General features: G+C 40.2%; 1 protein-coding gene and 1 pseudogene across 5 annotated transcripts in view; both read right to left on the bottom strand.

Moving 5' to 3' along the window:
- LOC310904789 (ubiquitin carboxyl-terminal hydrolase 42-like) overlaps nt 1-14635 on the bottom strand; it is a 251468-nt pseudogene that overhangs the window by 4396 nt on the left and 232437 nt on the right. The window contains exons 2-10 of the transcript in view: nt 4853-5053; nt 3655-3765; nt 3392-3494; nt 3161-3228; nt 2934-3004; nt 2317-2399; nt 976-1087; nt 475-615; nt 181-281 (exon numbers count right to left, since the gene is read on the bottom strand). The product of the transcript in view is annotated as a ubiquitin carboxyl-terminal hydrolase 42-like (transcript). The remainder of the gene's footprint in view (nt 1-180; nt 282-474; nt 616-975; nt 1088-2316; nt 2400-2933; nt 3005-3160; nt 3229-3391; nt 3495-3654; nt 3766-4852; nt 5054-14635) is intronic.
- LOC310904713 (uncharacterized protein) lies at nt 5766-14610 on the bottom strand. 4 transcript variants are annotated; one of them, XM_083849831.1, is made up of 3 exons: nt 9872-14545; nt 9007-9078; nt 5926-8616 (listed from the first exon to the last, which is right to left on the bottom strand). In XM_083849831.1, exons 1-3 carry the CDS (start codon nt 10714-10716, stop codon nt 8598-8600), a joined length of 936 nt encoding a protein of 311 aa, XP_083705957.1. In that variant the 5' UTR covers nt 10717-14545; the 3' UTR covers nt 5926-8597. The 4 variants fall into 4 exon arrangements, 2 of the variants coding, with proteins under 2 accessions (XP_083705957.1, XP_083705956.1); XM_083849830.1 differs by having other exon boundaries at nt 5928-8616; nt 9973-14543; XR_014588566.1 differs by having other exon boundaries at nt 5940-8616; nt 10445-14542.

Below are 14635 nucleotides of genomic sequence, written 5' to 3'. Positions count from 1 at the left end.
CTGCAGTTTAAGGCCAAGCAACAAAAGATAATAAATGACAGAGAATTTCAGGTTAGACAGAACTGAATTAGAGAAATAATCATCTTTTCCTGGGAGAGAAAGAAAAACACTTGCAAAAAGAAAAGTATCAATAACAGGAGAGTAAATCTCTTCTGAACACATTTGAATACTTGTTATTACCTGATATAAAAAAGTAAGTAAGCTTGCTGACCAAGAACTCTTTTAATGTCAGTACGGACTACTTTTGCATCATTCATCTGATACCAAAGTCCATTACCAGCCTGCAAATAAAGACAACGATATCTTTAGATGAATTGCATGTTTTCCAAATGAAATCACAGATAGCAATAAAATACACACGTGTCAAATAAACATATAATGAAATCTTTTTCCCTAGAAACAGTACTACTAGTAACACTTGAACTGGTTTGCCAGCACAACCTTTACCCTGTTAGAAATGATGTCGACTTCTACCTTTATGTAGCATACATAGTGTCCTGAGCGACAGTTGATACCATGATGCACCAGCACCGCATATAAGGCATAGATGAGTGGTTCTCCACTTGATTGAGACATGTAGGCTCGGAGGTCCAAATACTCAGGATATTTTACCTCCTAAAGAGAGACCAAGAAGATAGAAAAATTATATCAGAGTACTTCGCGGACTAGCCAGAGAAAAACACTTCCAAAAAACAGAGACTGGAATTATATGAATATATCTCTTGATTCACTAAAAATAAGTCTTCCCATAAGCAACGTTTAATACTAGAAGTTGCAGACAACTGTTTTCTGATGAATTAGCCTTCTCAGAGGAAAGTATATGCTTCTTGTCAAGCAGGAACTTTACTGATATTAAGAGAAAGAATAAGCCATAGTCGTTAGTCTACAATTATTGTCTGAAAATATTAACAACTTTCAGCTTTGGGGGATGTCCCATTACATGATGACAAAGTTGCATTACAGCGGGAAATATACCTTGTTGATCTTTCCACCTGTGAAATCTGCAAATCTTTTCAGTGATATTGTGAGAACGTTGGAAGAACGGTGTATGGTAAATCTCTTGGATGCAGGAACCATCTTTTTACACCTTAAAAACAAGCAGAGACAAGTGTTTGAAAGCATCATCTTTTTTGCCCCCAAAACAAACTCGTTTTAATGTCTCATGCATGCTTATGCTATTTGAATGATATTTACTTGCATCATATGTTTGGTTTTTTCTTTTCATAAACCCATGCACTGCATGTCACGTTTGTTAATACAGAGAAGAAGGTAAGTTTTACCAACAACTCAGAGCATAGCGGGAACAGGAATCTCTCACGAAAGCGTATTACCAGGGAGTTATAAAATATAAACAAAAAATAGTAAAAATGAGTTATATATAAGACTAATAACAGTTATCAGCAATGGAAAAAGTACTGTACATGTGCAAGGCCTTTCCTTTTAAACTCACAAAAAGACGGAAAATTCTGGCTTTAAGTGTGACTGAACCGATCACACCTCAAAGAGCACATTAAGGAAGGACCATGCAATTCAGATGTGAGGTGCTATTACAGTTCTTTCTCTTCCTCAGACATCAGTTATGAGAATCCTGAATACGCTGCATGTTGCTTTCTAGGATCCGCAGGCCAAGACGAACCTGGGATTAAATTGCTTTAATAACCTATTGGACACTCTTGATTCGACACCCTAATTTCCTTAGTATCCAACAACAAGAAGTGGATACTGCATTTTTCATTTAGAGGGGTCAGGCATGAATTCTACAGAACTGAGCCGGGCACTCTGTGCTTTTCTGAGGGGATGTTTGACTAACAGCTTGTTTTGCCAAACCATCTTATGCAAATGTTCAATTGTTTCTCACATACGTAGAAACATCTTACATATTGATCAGCACAGAGAGCGCCTGAACTCAACAGGCTTTCCCTGTGCACGGGTTAGGCTTAAGGGAGCTCATTTCGGACATTAGTCCACATCGACAGGTTTCACAGTTCAAGAGCTGTGCAAGACGCTGTTTAGTGAGCCAGCACAGGCTGCTAACATTCATTACCACAGAGCCAGCTCACATTCCCTGACACTCAATCTAACTTTGTTTCACAGTGAACGCTAGGACCTGCAGGAACCTGCTGCTGCCTTCCAATCCAAATCATTCTCCATAGCTCCTTGCTTCAGCTCACCACTACTAGAAAATGAAGCAACAACAACAACAACAATGCTGCGTCTCCTTATTTCTAAATGAAGTTAAAGGATAACTTACGCTCTAAGTCATGTAATATATAAAACTAATATCTAGTATTAAGACATAATTAGTAATAATCTCACTCGCTACATTTATAGCAATTCTCTCCATCCAGCTCTTCAGGTTTCACAAATAGTTCTAGAGCTCTGGTAACAGATGAAACCGCCTAGAGGAGCGAGAGAGAAGAGCGTAAAGTCACTGTAAATTCAAAATTCCAGAGACGCACTAGGAGTTTATAAGAGAACCTGACTAACACATACTTAAGCGATCTACTATGAGCACTGTCAAGAAGGAGGCAGAAAGAGCATGCTCAGCGTTTACCTCACCTGGAAGTCATTCTACTTTGAAACAAATCATTTTCCAGTAACGCAGACAGCATCTATAGTGTGCTTTGTCATCAATACTGGCAACAAATCCAACAGTCTAACAATTAGACGTATATTGAGGTAGAACAACAAAGAAGTGTGACAGTATTATACTTTGCGCAGCAATAAAATTCTTTCCCCTTAAACCCAATGCAGACGTGGAGACTATTTACAGGGGTTCCACAGAAGGCCAAAGTCCAATCCACTTTCTAACCACCACCAAGCTCTTATATTTTAACATTGTACGTGGTTTGGTTTTTTAAGTTAAACAAGTTTAATTTAGAAAGTTATACATGTACTTAAACATCATGAATTATATTTACAAAACCTCCTACCTTTACATCCAAAGTGATATCAAGAAATGCCTCATACGTATCCGAAACTGCTTTGCAATTCAAGCACTTCACTGGAAGCAAAATATAAATGCTTAACAACACGTGAAGGAGACTAACTGTCCACATTCAAGTTGTCGATAGATACTACTTCAGACAAACTACAGACTGCTTTACTACCGACAAAAGACACAGATCAGTTCTAAGGACAGGAATATTTTTAAAAGTACCTCTTGATCTTAGAAATCCTCCAAATATTTGATGAATGATGGTGGTAGCTTGAGAAGATCTGTCCAATCTGGAAATAAATTATAATCAGACCTCAGAAGATTTAAGGCACACAGTTAACTCTTCAAAGAGTTTTATGAAAACCAAGGATGACCTAGACTTTCAGTTTTGATAGTAAATAAAGGCCTAAAAGGTGCTAGAGAACGTATAAAAGTGAATTTGTTTATGCTTACTTGGTGCTTCCATTCAAGCACGCTTCCTGCATAGCATCAACAGTATAGCGCAAGAACTCGTGTGCGTCTTCTTGACTGCCAAAACGGAAATGTTGTCCTATTCCTAAATAAGAAGATGATAGTATTCACCTCATTTAAAAATGAAGTAATTCTCCTGTTTCTAAAATCTCTCTTCTTTACAGTGTTAAAACCATTTATACACATCAAATAATTATTTGAAGATTACAAGATGCTGAAAAAGAAACACATCTGAAGCCACTTACGACTGAGATTATTGATAACACGCGTAGGCTCGATGGCATCAACAGTGCAACGCAGGGCCTGGTTAATGTGAGTCTCCATCGTGCACATCATGCAAAAATCTTGTTCACGACCTGAAGAGTGAAAGAAGAAAGCATCCCAGTCTAGCGAAACAGACATAACTACAAACAAACATATAAGTAACATTTAAACTATAGATACAATATCCACTCTCCTTGTCCCAACAGTCTCCTAACATTTCATTTCACACAACTTTATAGAATAAAAATATCCATTAAGCCTGTATTCAAGTGCATTTTGTGATGAGAAATCTAAAAGACTACTGCAAAGTCACGTTTGTAAAGGCTGACAGGAATGTGAACTCCACAGGTTGCAAAATGTATGAGGAAAGAATATTTGACCTTGATGATACAGCATTAAGAGAACGTGGGTTATTTTCAGCACAGTGCTGTCAGGTGAGCTTCATGATACAGAGCTACGAGTCCTTTGGGAAAAAGGAAAAATTACAGTAATGTATGTAATAGTACTTCTGCCCTCCTTTTTTCAACAGGATTCTCAACTGAAACGATTTCTATATACAGGAAGAAAACAGTTAAATTTCTAGGTATCGATACAAAGATACCAGCCTAAAAAGCATACAGGTTTAGTACAACATTTACTTTATAGTACAACATTTTATTTAGGACAAAATCAGTCTAGATTTTAATACAGTCCCACAAAAAAATCTAGTCGTGTTCATAACAGCTCATATTGCTTTCTAGGTTTTTTTTTTTTTTTTTTTTTTTTTAATTGGTTCAACAACGAACAGACCATTTATTGTAGTGCATTATGGAACCTCGGCTGTGCAGACTAAAGACCTATGATGCCAACATCCTAAATTTTATTGCCTTTCTAGCAGCAGGAAGCCCAAATAGCCCAAATGCCAAATGTTCATTAAATGCATTACTGTCCAATGCACTTCATTATTCCCATGAAGCAAGAAAAGATCCTTTTAAAAAAACAAACAAACAAACAAACAAAAAAAACACATGGTGCATTAAACGCACTCCATATGCTATTCCGAGCCCACTGCTAATACAATGCTCAAAGCCAGCGTCTACAGGTAAAATCAGACAAGTAAGTTTGTCTCACAGAATCACTGCTGTTCTTTCACCTTCACAGCTATCCAACAGATTTAAAATACTGTTAGAAAGTACTCACATGACTGGCTGTGCTCAAGAGAAAGCATGTAATTGGCAAGTGGGGGGGTGTAGGTCAAACACTGTAGAGTAGCATTAAGAAAACACGTGTTGCCAAGATTGTACAGGCCAACTCCAACACTTTGTGTTTCTTGCCAATCCATACGTATCTTCTCAGGTGGAAAAAGAATCCTTTGTGGCGGAGCAATTCCATCATTAACAACTGCAAGAAAGTTATATTTAAAAAGAGATTTTGTTTGTTTGTTTCTAAGAAAGGTATTAAGTATATATAGGTATAGTGAATATATAAAGTATATATAGGCATAGTAAAAATACTATTCTGCGGGAGCACCTAGAGGAACTAGCTACAATCCAAAACAGAAAAACTTATTGCAGACACCTTTAATACCGCCATCTTCAAATTGGCTGGTCAACACAACGTTTTGGGAAAAAAAAGTTTAGTCAACCATTTTAATTTCTTCCTTATTATATGCTTTTTTCCTTATTATAACTTCAACCACAAACTTAGACTTGAAATTATATGGTAATAAATGCAAGGACAATGTAAAAACAAATAACTAGGAATGACGGTACCCCTACAAATATCAGATCTTTTCCTGAGCAATCTTAACATTCAAAAACCTGTGAATAATGGAACCTGTGAATAGCAACAATCAAACACTTTTCTTTGCAAAACAGAAAAGATATGGATGAATCAGTGCATTACAAAATGCTCCCCACATTTCTCTGTCGACTGTAAATATATCAAAATTAATTTCTGTAACGTCAGTCACTTCAGTTGCCTTAGGAGAATCGCTTTGGAAGTCTTTATTCACAGTAGTCCCGTTCTCTATCAGTGCAACAAGCAAGAACTACCACTTTCTACTTTTGTTTTGAAGAAAACGGAGGCAGGATAAAGCGCACACTTACTTAGATCTCTTTGGGCAAAAGGCTTAGATTTTTCAGAGGATCTACAATAAATAGCACCTCCACATCCTTGTGTTAGCGTTCATGAAAACACATAATCCACAAAGTGATTATATGAAGGTGCTTTATTAGGCGCCGGAAGTTAGGGGCATGCCTGCCCAAATCTAACTTCGTCTGATTTGTTCTCTTAGTTCTCTTTTATCTCCTAAGATACTACATATGCATTAGGTTTCACAACTCATCTATGCATATTCATTTCCTAGCTCCACCTAGCCTCGCTTCGTATGCTAATTATCTTATCAGTCCTTCTGCGCTTGCGTATCACTCTCTGCTGGTCGTCCGGGTGATCGTCGGGATGAAGTAAGATGTCTTCATCAGAGTTGAACTTTTTAACCTTTCCTTTTCACGCATGCTCTCTGAGCCCTTGGTCTCAGTCCAAACCGCAAGGTTGGTTTGACCCAGTTCCCAGAGTCCAAGAAGCCCCAGTTATCTAGATGTCTTGCAAATTGAGCATTCTTTTAATCCTCCTTACTCCTCATCATGAATTGGTGCATTCTCATGTTACCCTTGCACATATATTTTGTATCTTCCAAGCGCAGCCTCGGAACAGTACATCGCAAATGTAACATACTAAACAATATTGTATTATTTCTTCTTCTATTACTAACATTTCCCCCCTTTGAAAGCATTTCACTCCTTTCGAGGAGGGCAAATGCTTTCACTAACTAACTAAAATATTTTACAGTCAGTGCTCACCAATAATATAATCATGGAAAATTACATCATTAAGAATCAAGGAAATTACAAAGATTAGGATTGTCACAACATTTCATAAGTCCACCACTTCTGCTTTATGTTACGTTCACCCTTCTGCTTGGGTTCACTTGATCTGAAACTGATCTTGTCTATTCGGTTTTCATTCCATTTCACCTCCTGGGTTCCTCAGATTCTTTCTCTGAAATCCAAAGTTGTTAGATGCCGGTGGAGGATATTGAGGATGTGGTTCCATTTGCTGAGCAATAGTTTGCATCACTGTCCGGTTCCAGGTTGTCTTCCTTAGAATCAGACTTTTCAGCATTATAAATGTTAACCAAATTAGTACCCCTACAATCACCAATATAATTATTGTCTCCAGTAAGGACTTAACCCAATTACTAATATTCCATCCACTAAAAATTTTATCCAACCAGCTTGTTGTCATATCTTTCTCTTCCTGTTCTGCATCTTGTTCCACTCGAGCCAGTTGTTCTATGACATGTTCTACATCAATAGTCACATTTGAAATGTGGATGCAGCAATGATCAATATGATCTTTTAGAAATCCACATACTCCATGTTCCTTTAATAACAGTGTATCTAATGCCAATCGATTTTGTAGCACCATTTTAGTTGTAGATTGTAGTTGGATATTAAGGTCTCTAAAGCCTTCTTTCGTGGCTCTCGTGCCTACTCACTTGTCCTGTAAGTTTATAAATCATTTCCCTATTTCGATAAGTAGCTACCTGTGCAAATAGAGATTCTAACGCCCAACTGAATTTTACTCCATCCGAGGGTTCATGCCATATATCTTCATCTGCCCCTTCTTCTAAACTTCTTTTTGCCCTACTAATTTGTAGGGTTTCCAACTTTCCCTTAAAAGGAGACTTTTTCCATATTGGACGCAGTGTGGGGAGGGAGTACTAGAGTTATTTCTTTTACTTCCCCATCTATCGGCGGGTGTGTAGTCCAAGTTCCATTACTGGCTGCCCATACAAATTGTCCTGGACTTTTTATGGTACTATAGCTACAATCCACTGCGACTTGACTACCCTGGCTATTTCTTTCCGAATTGTACTTAATTCCTCGGCAAGCACATCCTGCCCTAAGAGCTATCAATACCGGAAGTAAGTGCTTGATATCTTCATTATTACTGTCGCAAGTATATTTCTTCTCACAAGTCCACCAAGCTACCTTTGTTGACTCTTGTCTACCACTACTGTCAACCTGGCTTACTGTATAAAACTGATCAGTTCCATTCTGCTTCCCCTGCCATTTAATACACCATGATGTATTCCCTCCATACTGGAATTTCTGCAATAAACTTACTGTCCAATCACTATCCCACCCTTTCATTCCTTTTGGCTTATTTTTCTCTTGACATTCCCAAACAATCTTTTCTCTAACTCCTTCTACTACACGTAGTTCATCGTAATAACACTGTCCCACATTCTTAAATCTGCCTATTGTTATGAAATGGTAGTTCTTCTTTTCACATTCAGACCTTGATGTTGGGGGGCTCAGTTTCCTATAGTATTGTGTAACATTTATCCTCTCTAAAACTTTCACTTCTTTACATTGAATTGTTCCATTTCCTTTTACTTGGGGCAGTGGGGAGGTTATTATACCCCACTCAAGCGGGTCCCCTGTTGCTTTTGGAATGGGCAAACAAGCAGTAATTCTATCAGTTCCTTTCATTATGGCAAAATCTTTAATCAATCCTACCAGTAAATTCTCTGATGGTTGCCTGTGTGGGATCTGTACCACTTGTGTCCATGGTACCTGGCCCTCTCTTTTTCTTCTAGATCCTTTTCAGTGGGCTACCAATATTCCTTTATCCAATTTCGGATATACCAATATCTCTCTTATCCCGTAATCTGTGCTATTTTCATGTGTTACCACGCACCGGCAATTTCCTTTGTTGACTTTAGTAACACTAAACAGGGTTAAGGTGGTAGCTCCTCTCAGTTGTTGGCCCAATTCTATGGTTATACTTACGTACGCCTTCCCCTCCCATCCAGCCTTCAATCCTGTATTGTCCCTGGTTGTGTCTACGTATATTTCCTGGCTCTGTCCGGAGTCATTTATTTTTTCCCAGACCACCTGTAGAGAGCTAATTGTTATTGGTTTATCGTTGTGCATTCCACATTCCAAAGTAACATTTTCTCCTTTGAATATTTCCTCTTTCTTATATTTTTCTGGTATTTCTAGGAACCCAATTACAAGGTATTTACACAAAACAATTACTGTTATCGTTACTGTTGTTAAGAACCCCAACATTGTATGGTTATACGCGCTTCATCTGTAGTTTTATATCTCCGATTGCTCGCACTGACCAAAATTCGGGAACCTTTTTCACCCGAGTATAATGAATCCAAGCATCCACCCCTTCTACCTTTACAGCTGTAAAAGTAGTCAATAATACTTGATAAGGTCCGGCCCACTGTTCTCTCAGGGGTTCTTCATTCCAGTTTTTAATGTACACTTGGTCACCTGGCTGAATGTCGTGGACAGGATTTTCCAGTGCCAACGGTCGGTTCCACACCAGAACACTTCGAAGTTGAGCTAAAGTTTTACCAAGAGACAATACATAATTATAAACATCCTGGTTCCCTGTTATATGCATATTAGGATTTGGTTCTGGGGATTCATAAGGCTTTCCATACGTAATCTCATATGGGCTTACTGACATTCCACTCCTTGGCTTTATCCTTATTCTCAGTAAAGCTATAGGGAAAGCTTGTGGCCATTGTATTTTGGCTTCCTGGCAGATTTTACTGATCTGTCCCTTTAGAGTTTGGTTCATCCTTTCTACCTGTCCACTAGATTGGGGTCTCCATGCAGTATGTAAATTCCAAGAAATTCCTAATAGCCGACTTACGTCTTTAACCACAGATGAAACAAAGTGCGGCCCCCTATCCGAGGATATTCCTAATGGTACCCCAAACCTCGGAATGATTTCCCGCAGTAACCATTTTACTGTCTCTTTAGCTTGATTGGTGCGACAGGGAAGGGCTTCTGGCCATCTGAAAAAGGTGTCAACCCCTACTAACAAATACCTACATCCCCTAGTCCTAGGTAACTCTACAAAATCAACTTGCCAGTAATCTCCTGGTTCTATTCCTACTCTAACTCTTCCCATTTCAGCATGTTTTCTTGCTACTGGATTATTTTTCAGACAAATCTCACACTTTGACATTACTGATTTTGCCATTGTTAACATATGTGTAGAGATAATGCTACGTTTTAAAATGTTACCATTGCCTCTGCACCCCAGTGACACTCATTATGTCTTGTCTGAAGTATTTCTCGCATCACCAAGGGGGGTATTACTACCTGGCCCGTAGCGGTTACATACCGTCCATCAGAGTTCTTTCGGGCCTTTAGGAGATTTGCTAATTTCTCATCCTCTGGTGAATATCTTGGTTCCTTGGGAAGATTAAGACAAGTGGGGCCTACCTTGAGTGGTACCAAAGCCATTACATTCCACACCTCCCGAGCAATTTGTCGAGCTGCTCGATCTGCCAGCCGACTCCCTTCTGATATTTTCAAGGTTCCTCCTTGATGAGCTTTACAGTGCATAATAGCCACTTGTTTTGGTTTTTGTACCGCATTTATCAAATTTAACACCTCCTCTTGATATCTTATATTGGCTCCTTGTGAGGACAACAGCCCTCTTTCTTTCCATAATGCTCCATGAACACGGACTACTCCAAAAGCATACTTTGAATCTGTCCAAATATTTACCATCTTTCCTTCACTCAGTTCCAGTGCTCGAGGTAGGGCTATCAGTTCTGCTCGCTGTGTTAATGTTTCAGGTGGTAAAGGTTTTGCTTCGATCACTGTCTTCAGGGTTGTTACTGCATACCCTGCATATCGTGTTCCATTCTCCACAAAACTACTACCATCAGTAAAAAGTTCCCAGTCATACCTTTCAAGGGGTACATCCTTCAAATCCTCGCAGCTGGCATGGGTATGTTCAATTATTTCCACACAATTGTGTTCCAACAGTCCTTCTTCTGGAACAGTTCCTAGAAATACTGCTGAATTTAACAGGTTAGTTGCTTTCAAGGTTACGTCATCTTGTTCAGTTAGTATTGCCTGATATTTCATCATTCGGCTGGGTGATAGCCAGTGGCCCCCCTTTTGTTCTAAAACAGTTGTTACCGTATGTGGTACAAAAACTTCAATATATTTTCCCATTTGAAGGCAAATAATTTTCTACTATCTTTATCAAGAGGTATGCAAAAGAAGGCATCCTTTAAATCTATCACAGTAAACCATTTATATATCTCTCTCACAGATGTTAACAATGTGTAAGGATTAGCCACTACCGGGTGAATGTCCTTTGTTATTTCATTTGTTGCTCTAAGATCTTGTACCAATCTATACTCACCATTCGGCTTCCTTACTGGAAAAATTGGAGTATTGTATTCCGATTTACATTCTTCCAGAATCTGATGTTTGAGAAATTTGTCAATAATTTTCACTGTCCCCTGCCTAGCTTCTATCTTAAGTGGATATTGTTTGATTCAAACAGGTTTGGCTCCTTCCTTTAATTCCACCTTTACCGGTTGTGCCAGTTTCGACTTCCTTGGTACATCTGTTTCCCATACTGTTGGTATAACTGCATTTTCTCCTTCTCTTGGAATATTAACAAAGGGTTTATCTTTGATCATTAGGATTTGTCCTACTTTGGACTCAGGTACCTTCATTATTAATTCTCCATCCTCAAAGGTTATTGTTGCATCTAATTTAGCTAATAGATCCCGTCCCAAGAGTGGCATCGGGCATTCTGGTACATACAAGAATTCATGGGTTAGTTCCTTACCCCCAAAACGCAAATCAAGGGGTTGTAAGAATGGCCGTTCCTCCTCCTTCCCTGTGGCTCCAACTATTGTAGTTGTCTTAGTTCCCAGTCGTCCTTTTAAACTATTTAACACTGAATATGTTGCTCCTATTACATTTACAGACTAATTAACACAGAGAAAGAAGCTCCTGTAACCACCAACAACAAAAAATTCAAGCCTCTCTCTTCGTTTCCTAGCTTTATTTCAACTAGTGGACCTGCTAGGGTAGATGCCCCAGGTCCCCGTCATTTCTGACTGTTGTAAGTTTATCCTGCAGCCTAAGACAAATTCTTTCTGATATCAGGGGCCGATTGCCCTAGAAAGAGGCTAGCCAATTGCCTCTGTTTGTTTTCTGAAGCCAGGTCCAAATTTTCTGTCTTTTTTTTTTTTTTTTTTCCATTGCATTTCAAAGTTGGTCCAAAAATTCAAAAATTCCATAGGTTTTCTTTTGGACCTTGTTGGAACAGATTCTCAATTCCCAATTTAACCAGATTTTGGTATTTACATAATTTCCGGGGTGGTAAGGGTCTCGGGGGGGGGGGGGGGGGGGGGAAGGGGTCGGTCAGGGGAATGCAATGGTTGAAAGTTCCCTGAGCGGTCCCATTGGCAATCTGAGCTCACACAGGAACTCAGGTTGTTTTAAGAGTTAGCTGCTTTTCTGTTTCCATGACAACTCTCTCCCGGACCCATCATGGTCCCTCCGCCCCAGAGGGCTCACACCGCGATTTTGAGATCTCAGCCTCGGGTTGAGGCGGAACTATTAACATTCCTACATCCTCTTCCCCTGCTCATTCAACTTCAAACAGCTCTGTTAAATACTACATGCCACACAGCCTTTAACACCTTCAACAACCCTTTTAACACTTCCTTTATCTTCCTCCAGCCTGTACTTTTCTAATGCCAACACCAAAGGCTCAGTCAGGGACCAACTTAATTCCATACCTTTTCCCTCCAAGATGCTGAAACAACATATCAGTATACAACATTTCATCCTATTTTCCTTCTCTCCTCAAAAACAACATTAATTGCAAGACACTGTTATAGTCGATTGATCCATAAAGTGGCCATTTAGTTTATACAGTGGCCACAATTGATTGCAATACTTAGTGGAAATCCTCTTGCTTTCCGCGCCCCCCCCCACTCCCCCTTCCGACAATATCCTTGCAATGTGCCAATATACACCCAAGGAGGCTTTCTTTAAAACGTCTTTGTTTTGGATATTACCCATTTCCTTGATTTTCCATTCCCTTTTATTTATTTATATTAATTACTGTCCCTTGTTTCAATTTCCACGCAAACCTTTTTATTGCAGGTTTTTACTATGTTTTCCTAGTCTTCTCAAATGTCCCAATTCTCTGGGATTGAACTCCACATACAAACTTCACTATTTCAGATTATTAATGAGCCCCGTTCCAATCGTAAATCCACAGGACTTCGGAAAAACACCTGAAGCACTCAGCCTTCCGTCTTCTAGACAAACAATACCACCTTTTCCACAAAATTTACATTTCAACAAGGCCGAATTTCAAGCCGAATGCTAATTTTTCTCATGCACTTTGTTAGTAAGCCTACACAAAACAAGGAATCACTCCTGTGTATCCATCAAGACGGGGGTTTAAAAGGGTTTACCGAATTCCCAGGGCTCAGGCCCGAACCACCAAAGAAGTGGCTCTCCGTTCTACCGCTTTGATAATCAGTCAGCCCCCCTCCCCCGATACTTGGGAAACCGACCAAACACCACCGCAAATATACCGAAACTTTTAAACTGTTACTTAGATAATGTTCCCACCTTCCTCCTTGTCACACTCAAAACATTTAAGAACGAAACAGGATTGCAAGATGCACCGCCGGGCCCGTGTATTGGGCACCACCAATCAACATTTGGATAAAGCAGCACTTCTTTTCGGTCTGTCATGCGCTTCGTTCATCTCCGGCCGCTCCCCTCGCGGAGAATACGGAACCGCGGATCAAAACTCCGCACTCGCTTCGCAGCGATGCTGCGTCTCACTCACAACACAATCACGCAATCACACAGAGAGGCCCCTTGCACTCTCGCTCACAAAATAACATTAATTGTAAGATAGTATTGTACTGTAAGGTTCCGTTTTCTGGCCAACTTTCTTGATCTTCTAGTTCATACTGTGGCCACCAAACATTACAGTAATCAACCAGTTTACCCTTTCGTGACTCCTGCCCGAAACACCCCTCCTTCCAGTGTGCTAGTAAACAGCCCAAAGGGGAGGATCGCGGTACCGAAGCATTACCGCCCAGAATACTTTTAAGTTTTTCCATCAGCTATAGCTTTTACCGAACCGAACCAGATGCTGAGCCTGCAGCAAAACCAGACCACTGATGCCGAACCTGCAGCGCTTTCGCGACTGTCTGACGGACGGCGCCTAGGCTTACCACGGGAATTCCCTAGCCCAACCGTGCGTGGCTTTCGCCGCGTCTGACCGGCAGGCTCCCAGACCAGATCGGTACCGATTACCAGAAAGCACCTTTTTCTTACCCTTTCAGAGGTACGTTGTGAGCAGCGGGGGTCGGTCGCGGCCGATGGCTCCCCGAGAAACTCCTCGGTGCCGGCTGGAGCGTGATCAGTTCGCGAGCCGCCTCAGCAGTGCCCACGAGGTCCCATCTGGGTCGCCAAAATGTTAGCGTTCATGAAAACACATAATCCACAAAGTGATTATATGAAGGTGCTTTATTAGGCGCCGGAAGTTAGGGGCATGCCTGCCCAAATCTAACTTCGTCTGATTTGTTCTCTTAGTTCTCTTTTATCTCCTAAGATACTACATATGCATTAGGTTTCACAACTCATCTATGCATATTCATTTCTTAGCTCCACCTAGCCTCGCTTCGTATGCTAATTATCTTATCAGTCCTTCTGCGCTTGCGTATCACTCTCTGGTGGTCGTCCGGGTGGTCGTCGGGATGAAGTAAGATGTCTTCATCAGAGTTGAACTTTTTAACCTTTCCTTTTCACGCATGCTCTCTGAGCCCTTGGTCTCAGTCCAAACCGCAAGGTTGGTTTGACCCAGTTCCCAGAGTCCAAGAAGCCCCAGTTATCTAGATGTCTTGCAAATTGAGCATTCTTTTAATCCTCCTTACTCCTCATCATGAATTGGTGCATTCTCATGTTACCCGTGCACATATATTTTGTATCTTCCAAGCGCAGCCTCGGAACAGTACATCGCAAATGTAACATACTAAACAATATTGTATTATTTCTTCTTCTATTACTAACACTATCAGCCTTTACAAACGTGACTTTG

The sequence above is a fragment of the Anser anser genome (assembly GCF_964211835.1).
Source record: "Anser anser genome assembly, chromosome: 10".
Classification (NCBI taxonomy): domain Eukaryota; kingdom Metazoa; phylum Chordata; class Aves; order Anseriformes; family Anatidae; genus Anser; species Anser anser.
The sequence above is the reverse complement of the archived record's forward strand: the minus strand, read 5'-3'. Positions and strand labels throughout refer to the sequence as shown.

Excerpts from the sequence above, each read along its gene's own strand:
- LOC310904713 (XM_083849830.1), bottom strand. The coding sequence starts at position 10,716 with ATGGGAAAATATATTGAAGTTTTTGTACCACATACGGTAACAACTGTT. Across the intron at positions 9,079-9,972 it reads TGGCTTTGGTACCACTCAAG|CTCAACTTCGAAGTGTTCTG; the intron begins GTAGGCCCCACT and ends GTAAAACTTTAG. Across the intron at positions 8,617-9,006 it reads TGTCCACGACATTCAGCCAG|GTGGTCTGGGAAAAAATAAA; the intron begins GTGACCAAGTGT and ends AGCTCTCTACAG.